We start from the raw sequence: 8,996 nt of genomic DNA, 5'->3' as shown, positions 1-8,996 counted from the left end.
TGGAATTTGTGTTGCATGCCAGAATAACAACCCCAAGACAGATCCCCATCAGAAGAAAGAAGAGATACAGTACCAAGGACAGTGCCCATCTGAGGACTGGTGAATAGACTTCACCCAGATGACTAGGGTCTGAGGATGAAAATACTTGTAGTCTTTGTTGATACCTTTTCAGGATGGATAGAAGCCTATACTACTAGAACTGAGAAATCCTCGGAGACAATGAAAGCCCTACTGAAGGAAATAATCCCCCACTTTGGCCTACCTGGCAGCATCCAGAGTGAAAATGGACCTGCTTTCGTTTCAGAAATGCCACAGAAACTTAGTAAATTTTTAGAACTCAGGTGGAGACTCCACACCGCAGGGGGACCTCAGACTTCTAGAAAAATAGAGAATATGAATCACACCTTGAAGAAAAATGTAGCCAAACTGTCAAGAAACTAATCTCCCACACGCAGAAGTTGGTCTTTTATAGACCTGGAGGGCGGGGCTTGCCCCCAGGCAGTCATAGAAGTCTGGGAAAAGCCCCTTTAAGAGGAAAAGCTCCCGGTGGGATTGGGCCAGTGTCACGGACAACCAGAAAGGCCTGGTTTCCTTTCCCCAGGCGGCAACCCACCCGCTTGGCCGGATGCAGAAGGGAGAGCACACAATTCAGGAGGCGTCACCGGCTGGCCCTGGGCCAATGACAGTTTAGGAAGAGTGGCGTTTCTTTGGGGCTGGAGGGAGGGGGCCGGAACTTCCTGCATTTCAGTCCAGCAAGTCACTTCCCTAGCGCGTCTGTGTACCCCCTTCCTATGGGGCTCTTCCTACGCAGCTTTTCGGATGACTGGGGGACACGGAGGTCAGGACCCTCCTCCGCAGCAGCTGTGATCGCCCCGAGTCGGGGACCGCCAGGGTCCGGAGGGGCCATACGCTGTCTGCGGCCCTAAAGGGGGCGCTCCGGGCTCCCGGGAGACTGAGCCTAGGAGCGTGACCCGCAACGCAGGTCACACATTGCCCAGGGCAAGGCAAGGTGGGCGCTAGGCTGAGCCCGCTAAAGCCGCCTCTGTCACCCGCCTTTATGGCAGATGCGGCAGGGCTGAGGGACCCGGCGCAGGTGAGTGGTCGTGTGACAGGCCCTGAGGCGCTCAGACCCCTCCCCGCCCGCGGGAGCCTGGCGCCTGGACAGAAAAAGTAGGCGTAATCTGTGGCTTTTCTCCTTTCCCACTGCTCTGTTTTTGAGTCTGGGGCCAAGGAGGGGAGTCACTACCAGCCTAGGGCGCAGAATACAGGTCAAGGATCAAATAGAGCGGTTTCCATTTCTGAAACGTAGGGGGATGAGGTAGGAAAGGGTTTCCTAGGCACAGGACCTAGGAAATGCTTGGCGGTGAGATTGAGAGAGCAGGGGGGCCCAAGTAATCTTTGGAAGGGCGGGCTGAGGAGCTGGGCTTCTGTTCGGAGGATGTTGGGAGCCACAGAAGGCTCAGAGCAGAGGAAGGTGAGCTGACTTAGGCCTTATACCTGTGGATGCAGAGTGGAAAACTGACTGTGTGGTGAGGCTACTGCAATGTCTAGCTGAGTCGTGCAGGTGGTCGGAGGTGGAAGTGATTGGATTTTGGGTCGTCTTTTAAGTGGGGTTGACAAAAATTTTTGATGTGGAGAGTGAGAATGAGAAGGGACAACGACTCCATGGATTTTGGTTTTAGCAGCTGGTAGGATGGATTAGCCATTAGCTGAGATGGGGTAGTTGGTTATAGAAGGAATTTTCAGTGGGAAAACAGATGTTAGGTTTTAGGCATGTTAAGTTATGATGTTCTGACTGGAGGTGGAGAGTGGGCAGCTGGACACAGCTACGGTATTCTGGGGAGGTATAGTTAAGGTAATGAGAGACTGAATACACAAAGGGACAATGGCCAGATCATATATAAAAACAGAACTTTGATTCACAACTTGCAGCAACCTGCCCAAGAAACCAACCTCTATCTACAATAAACAGCCCAGGAAGCCAGCCTGCTATAAGTCAGACTTGCAGGAAGTAAGACTGCAGTATCTCTAGTGACAATCCAAGAAGCTAAACAGTAACCTCGATAACAACTGGCCCCAAGTGGCCATGGCTTGATTAATAACTGACAGCTTCTATAATTTTTGTTCCCTCTTCCATCTTAGGTCCTACCAGAGAAAGTCAAATATGCATCCTAAGCAATCACATAGAATGCCCTGCTTCTAGTTAGCCTGCCCACAGCTCCCACATGCCAGCAGGGCCCACCTGAATCCGTTTGTCCCTCCTGTTTGTCCAATCTAAAGCTTCCTTGCCCCTCTGCCTTCCCTCAAGTCTGCCAAAACATAAGTGACAATGGGTGACTCTCTTGCTATAGCAAGGTCAGAATAAATAACCTTTGCTTTTCTCATTTGGTTGGCCTTTATTTCCACAGTTAGAAACATCCAAAATGTGGCACCTGGTATATGGACAAGGGTGTAGCTGTGTGTCTGATGTAGGAGAGTGACACTTCAGGTCCTTGTGGCAATGACAGAGGAAGGTGGGGCTTGAGAATGTAAAGACAGATAAGGAAGAGTAGTGGTGGTGGTGGTTGGGCTGTGTAACAGATGGCCAAATTTCCCTGGGGGTGTAGGTATGAGAGGTGCTGAGGCTTAGTCATAATGGAAGTAATATTACAGAGAGGCCTGGGCTGGTGCTTATTTCCTCTTCTGCCTTCTCACCAGGCCCTGTGGTGACTCTTTGAGGGGCCTGGGAATTTTCAGTAAGAATGGGAAATTAGCCCAGGGGAAATGAGTTCAGCGAAGGTAGTAGGGCTAGGAGGACCAGAGACGTTGGCTTTGAAATGAGTGTGACTGATGAAGGCACAACTGGAACAGAGAACAGGAAGAGGGCCATGGGGATCACATATCTGTCTGTTGTTCTGGGTGGCTTAGATTGGAGCCAGGAACTGAAGCAGGATGGTATGGTTCTGTTTGCCAAGAACTCTCTGGATGCTTTGTGCAAAGTGACCTGTGGGAGTTTGTGAAGATGGCTGTGATGTGGGCTGGGATGGGGAGAGAGTACCCTCATAATAGGGATGCAGTGGTGAGGTGCAAAGTTTGAGGAAGGTGCTGTCCAAAAAGTGGTATGCATTAGGGAGTAATGTGAGCTGGTACTGGCGATTAAGGGAGAAGACTGAGTCCGTGTTTGTTTGTATCTGGAAGGGTTGACATTTGTGACACTAGGGGAGGGGGCCTACAGAAGAGGAGGTTGGCTCTGCTCTTCAGGCCCAGAGCTTAGCTAGTCTCTGCCCACCTGCCTGTCAGTTATGTGAGGCCTGAGAAAAGGGCATGTGCCAACGGAACCACGGTCTGGGATCTCCTGAGTAGGAGAACTAGGGAGGAGGGTTAGCAGGAAACAGACCGGAGTCCTGAGGACAGAAGCTGATCATGGAATGAACTGTCCTCATCATGGCAGGGCTGTGTGACCTTTGAGGATGTGACCATCTACTTCTCCCAGGAGGAGTGGGGACTCCTTGATGAAGCTCAGAGACTCCTGTACTGTGACATGATGCTGGAGAACTTTGCACTTATAGCCTCTCTGGGTAAGGCCTTCACTTGCACCTGGATGTCCTGGGCTCATCTCTTCCTGTCCTGTTTTCCCAAGAGGCAGCATTTTCCTTCCCATGGCTGGACCAGGGATGCTGCTCCCTTCCCCAGTACCCTGGTGTATGAGTTATGAGTTCCAGGGGAGAGCTGTGTGTAAGGTCCCATCCTATTTTATGAGCAGCCCCTGTACCTGCTGCCCTGAAGCTTTGTGGGGAAGGGGCCAGGAATGAGGAGTCTCACAGTCATCCCAGTGGATCCTGTCTGACTTGGACACTCTCTGCCTGGGTCTCTGCTCAGACATATGACAGTTCTGTGCTCTTTTCCTTTAGCTAACATTTCCTGAGGCCTGCCATCAGGAACTCTAGACACTGATGTGGTTACTATTGCTGTGACCATTGGATGTTCTTGCCATACCTCCCTTGTGTGTTCTTTTTGCAATATTTTGTTTTCTTTCCAGTTGTCTCTGGTGGAGTAGTTCACTTGAGCAAGTGCTACCTGCCCTGTCTTTTCTTAGGACTTACATCTTTTCGGTCCTACGTAGTTGCCCAGTTGGGGATGGGGGCAGAGCTCTGGATGCCTGACAGAGTGGACATGACTTCAGCCATGGCAAGAGGGGCATATAATGGGCCTAGCTCTGGTAAGTGGGAGATGGGGGAGCATGTGATGTCACTAACTGTCTTCAAACCATACCTGCAACTTTTCCCATGGTCATCGTTTTGATGCCAAAGGCTATGACCGTATCTCTCTTCTCCTTTTCTTCCCATTCTTGACACATTGCCCACTTGTGATTTCTACTTTGACTTGGGGCCCCTGACTGTGCCCCACCTTTCTGTCCTCCATGTCTCACTCTTTCCACAGCTCCCTCTGTGGCCCTCTCCAGTATGGACCTGCACTTAATATGCCATGAGATGTGCACATTTCTTTTAATAGTCCTCAAACACTAGCTACCCAATTGCAATCAGATTTTCCTGAGTCTAGACACACCCTTCTGCATAGGGTTCATGTGTTCCCAGCAGCCAGGGTCTTGCTGAAAAGCCTTTGTAGAGAAGTGAGTTGGAGACCATGCCTTTCTGCCTGATGCTATACCCCATTCTTGTATCTTTGGTCCTAGTAAGGCCTTCCTTGTTTTGTAATCTTGCCAGGCACCATACTGCAGAGAAGACCATTGTTTACCCTGACCTCAGGCCTCTCATCTTGCCAGCAGTCCCTAGAACTCATTCCTGGGTTAGATATGTACTTGTGACAGGGATGTTTCCTTCTATCAAAGTTAACATGATTTTTACCAGTTATTTCTCTACTTTCAGATGTTCGCTGTGAAATGGAGGATGAGGAGTCACCTTCTGAGCATAATGTTTCTATAGAAGGAGGGTCACAAGACAGGAATCCCAAGACAGCTCTATCCACACAGGACTACCCCTGTGACACGTATGACCTACACTTGAAAGACATTTTGCAACTGGCTGAACACCAGGCAACAAACCCCAGGCAGAAACCATATGTGTGTGAAGCAAATGGGAGAAAGTTCGAGTTCAGTGCAAACTTTCACCAACAAAAGGTGGAGCAGGACATAGGCAAGTCTGTCAGAAGGCAAGAGGGTAGGGCCTTGCTTGTGAAGAGCTGTAGAGATGTCACATCTGGGAAACCTTTCACATTCAGGGAGGGTGGGAAGGACTTTGTGGCCAGATCTGGCTTTCTCCAGCATCAGGTCACTCACAGTGTGGAGGAGCCACACCAGGGCACCAAAGGCGTAGAGGGTTTTCGCACTATCCAAAGCCATGACAGTTGTGAATTTGGGAATGCTTTCAGTGACAAACCCACACTTGCTCAACACCAGAGAACCCACACTGCAAAAAGACCTCATGAGTGCAGCAAATGTGGGATATTCTTTAGCCACACTACTGGCCTCTTTCAACACCAAAGAGATCACAACAGAGGAAAGCCTTATGAGTGCTGTGAATGTGGGAAATTCTTTAGCCAACATTCCAGTCTCATTAAACATCAGAGAGTTCATACTGGTGAAAGTCCTCATGTGTGCAGCGAATGTGGGAAATTCTTTAGCAGAAGCTCTAATCTCATTCAACATAAGAGGGTTCACACTGGAGAAAAGCCTTATGAGTGCAATGAATGTGGGAAATTCTTTAGCCAGCGCTCCAACCTCATTCATCATAAGAGGGTTCATACTGGTAAAAGTGCTCATGAATGTAGTGAATGTGGAAAATCTTTCAACTGCAACTCCAGCCTAATTAAACATTGGAGAGTTCACACTGGAGAAAGACCTTATAAGTGCAATGAATGTGGGAAATTCTTTAGCCACATTGCTAGTCTCATTCAACATCAAATAGTTCACACTGGTGAACGGCCTTATGGGTGCAGTGAGTGTGGCAAAGCCTTCAGTCGGAGCTCCGACCTCATGAAACATCAGAGAGTCCATACTGGTGAGCAGCCTTATCAGTGCCCTGAATGTGGGAAATCATTCAGCCAAAGTTCCAGCCTCAGTAGCCATCGGAGACTTCACACTGGTGAACGGCCTTATCAGTGCCCTGAATGTGAGAAATTCTTTAACCAAAGCTCCAGCCTCAATAACCACCGGAGACTTCACACCGGTGAGCGGCCTTATGAATGCCTTGAATGCGGGAAAACTTTCAGACAAAGGTCTAATCTGAGGCAGCACCAGAAAGTTCATAACCCAGATAGGCCATATAAGTGCAGTGAATGTGAAAAAGCCTTTAGCCAAAGGCCTACCCTCATTCGGCATCAGAAAATTCACAGTAGAGAGAGGAGTACAGAGAATGTGCTTCCTCCTTCACAACAATACACACTAGAGATAAGTTCTGAGAGCAGTCTTTATGAGGGAGCCATCAGCCAAAACTGGGACCTTGTTCATCCAGATATTCACACTAGGGAGATTCCCTATGAATGCTAGATATGTTGGAAGCTTTCTGGAGCTAAGTTGTATGCTCTGACCATGGACTTTACCAGTGTTTTTTGGCAGAAGCCATCTCAGTTCTGCCCACTGGCAGGTCTTCAGAGGTATGCCAACTACTTCCTGTGCTCAGGGAAGGCAGACCTCTGTCTTCTTGCTAAGAGGGAATCGTGGCCATGAGAGTGCCTCATTCCCTCCCTTTGTTACTTGTGTAGCTGTGCACATGATCCATCTTTGGCTATGAAGACCTGGTCTGGGTTCTGCTGGCAGCTTGGTGAGAAGGTGTATTATTTTCAAGGCTATTGTTGATCTCATGATGCTCATGATGAATTTATCTGGCCTCTGCTTTACCCATCCCAACTACCTACTCTACATCACTCTGGTTTGGGTGATAATAAGGGTCTTATTGATAAAGCCACCTTTAATCTTCTCTGTTCTGATGTTCTGATCACTGTGTGGAATGGTTGAGAACAGAATTATGGTCTACCAGGTTAAAGGGGTTCCCAAATTTATTGTCTCAGAGAAAATAGCACGATGGCAGAGAACAGCTCAGTCCAGACAGTTTTGGCCCCATTTGTAATGGTATACAAGACCTCCTAGGGAAAATTTTAGGGCTTTTGGGGGGCTAATGTTGTAGTCTGAATGGCCTGAATTTTTGTGGACCAGAGATTAGCCTGAGGAAGGGGCATTTGTGACAAACTCCAGTGCATCTGAGAGTAGCATAAATTAGGCCCCCTTTTCCCAGGGGAGGCCTCATATTCCCTAGCCCTGTTGAACAGACACTATTTATTTGGCACCTGCCAAGTAGCCATATACCTTGAAGTCTAACATCTAGTATTTCATTGTAAGTCTTTGGTTGAATGACTTATTGAGTCCAGTGGGATCATAATTTGTACAGAAACACTAGGAGTTATAACAAGGAGTAGGTAACACTGAAGCAAACTAGAGGGAATGTACCTGTTTTAAAAGTGCATCTACAAATGTTCCCTTGAATCTGACTGCAGGATTCAGGCTTTGCAGAAATTTCCAGACCACCAGACCTCTGTTCAATGACTAAGATTACTGGCAGAGCAAATAATCTAAAAAGTTTTGTGGATTAATGAAGGCTCACTGCACTATCTCAAGGCCATTGTTGCACTGGCAGAAAAATGAGGCCTGAGAGAAGGTAGATTCTGTCCTCCAGGGATGTAGCCTTTGCGACACAGCCAGCCACTTTTGCTGCCAAGGCAAGGAGCAAGATAGTAGAGTTGCCAAATCTTCCAGTTTTCTAAAATGAATGGAGATCAGATTCTTACACGCAACAATTTCTTTTAATGCTTTGTTGAGATAAAATTGTCAGGCAATAATTGGCTGTACATATTTAATGTGTACAATTTTGTAAATTTTTGAGTATGTATATACTCAGGGAACCAACACTAGAGTCATGATAATAAACCTATCTATCACCCACAAAGAAACTTTGTGGCCCTTTATTAATCCTCTTTGTCTTTCCCAGGAAACCATTAACTACATCCCAAGGAATTTATTAATTTACCTTTTTCATATAGGTTTGTTTTTCTTCTGTGGAATTTTATACAACTGGAATCCTAAAGTATTTACTCAATTTTTGGTCTGTTTTCTTTCACACAGGACAATTATCTTGGGAACATCTATGTTGTGTGTATGAATAGTTCATTCCTTTTACTGTTGATTAGCGCTCAGTTGAATGAATCCACAATTTGCTTTATTTTGTAAATTAAAATTCTGGTAAAATACACATAATATCAAATTTATTATGTTAACCCTCTAAGTGAACAGTTCAGTGGTATTAAGCACATGAGTATACTGTTCAATCATCACCATCATTCATCTCTACTTTTCATCTTATAAAACTGAAACTCTACACCCATTAAATAATAACTCCTAATTCCCCCCTTCCAAGCCCCTGGAAACCACCACCCTACTTTCTGTTGCTATTTGACTGCACTAGGAACCTCATATATGAAATCATATAGTATTTGTCTTTTTGTGGCAGGCTAATATCACTTAGCATAATATCCTCAAGATTCACTCATGTAGTATGCGTCAGAATTTTTTTTTTAAGGCTGAAAAATATGGTATTGTATATATATGCCATATTTTGCTTATTCATCTTTCAATGGATACTTGGTTTACTTCCACCTTTTGACTGTTGTGAATAATTCTGCTAAAAACATGGGTGTACAAATACCTCTTTGAGACCCTGCTTTCTATTCTTTGGGATGTATACATGGAAGTGGAATTACTGGAACATATGGTAATTATAATTTTAATTTTTGAGGAACCTCCATACTGGTTTTCATAGTGGCTATATTATTTTACATTCCTACCAACAGTACCCAAGAGCTCTAATTTTTCACATGTTCATCTACACTTGTTTTTCATTTTCCTTTTTTTATAATATCCTAATGAATGTGAAGTGATATGTCATTGTTTTGATTTGCATTTCCCTAATGATTCATGATAGCTATCATTGTTTTATGTACTTAATGGT

General features: G+C 46.1%; 1 protein-coding gene across 1 annotated transcript; it reads left to right on the top strand.

The window, feature by feature from the left end:
- Positions 1-649: 649 nt before the first annotated feature.
- On the top strand, positions 650-8,172 carry ZNF792 (zinc finger protein 792). The gene is made up of 4 exons (XM_090261020.1): positions 650-1,093; positions 3,431-3,557; positions 4,076-4,198; positions 4,866-8,172. Exons 1-4 carry the CDS (start codon positions 1,058-1,060, stop codon positions 6,482-6,484), a joined length of 1,905 nt encoding a protein of 634 aa, XP_090117146.1. The 5' UTR covers positions 650-1,057; the 3' UTR covers positions 6,485-8,172.
- The last annotated feature ends 824 nt before the right edge of the window (positions 8,173-8,996 follow it).

The sequence above is a fragment of the Furipterus horrens genome, unplaced genomic scaffold (genome assembly GCF_987537825.1).
Source record: "Furipterus horrens unplaced genomic scaffold, mFurHor1.1.pri manual_scaffold_13, whole genome shotgun sequence".
Classification (NCBI taxonomy): domain Eukaryota; kingdom Metazoa; phylum Chordata; class Mammalia; order Chiroptera; family Furipteridae; genus Furipterus; species Furipterus horrens.
The sequence above is the reverse complement of the archived record's forward strand: the minus strand, read 5'-3'. Positions and strand labels throughout refer to the sequence as shown.

Excerpts from the sequence above, each read along its gene's own strand:
- ZNF792 (XM_090261020.1), top strand. The coding sequence starts at position 1,058 with ATGGCAGATGCGGCAGGGCTGAGGGACCCGGCGCAG. Across the intron at positions 1,094-3,430 it reads GGCTGAGGGACCCGGCGCAG|GGCTGTGTGACCTTTGAGGA; the intron begins GTGAGTGGTCGT and ends TCATCATGGCAG. Across the intron at positions 3,558-4,075 it reads TGCACTTATAGCCTCTCTGG|GACTTACATCTTTTCGGTCC; the intron begins GTAAGGCCTTCA and ends GTCTTTTCTTAG.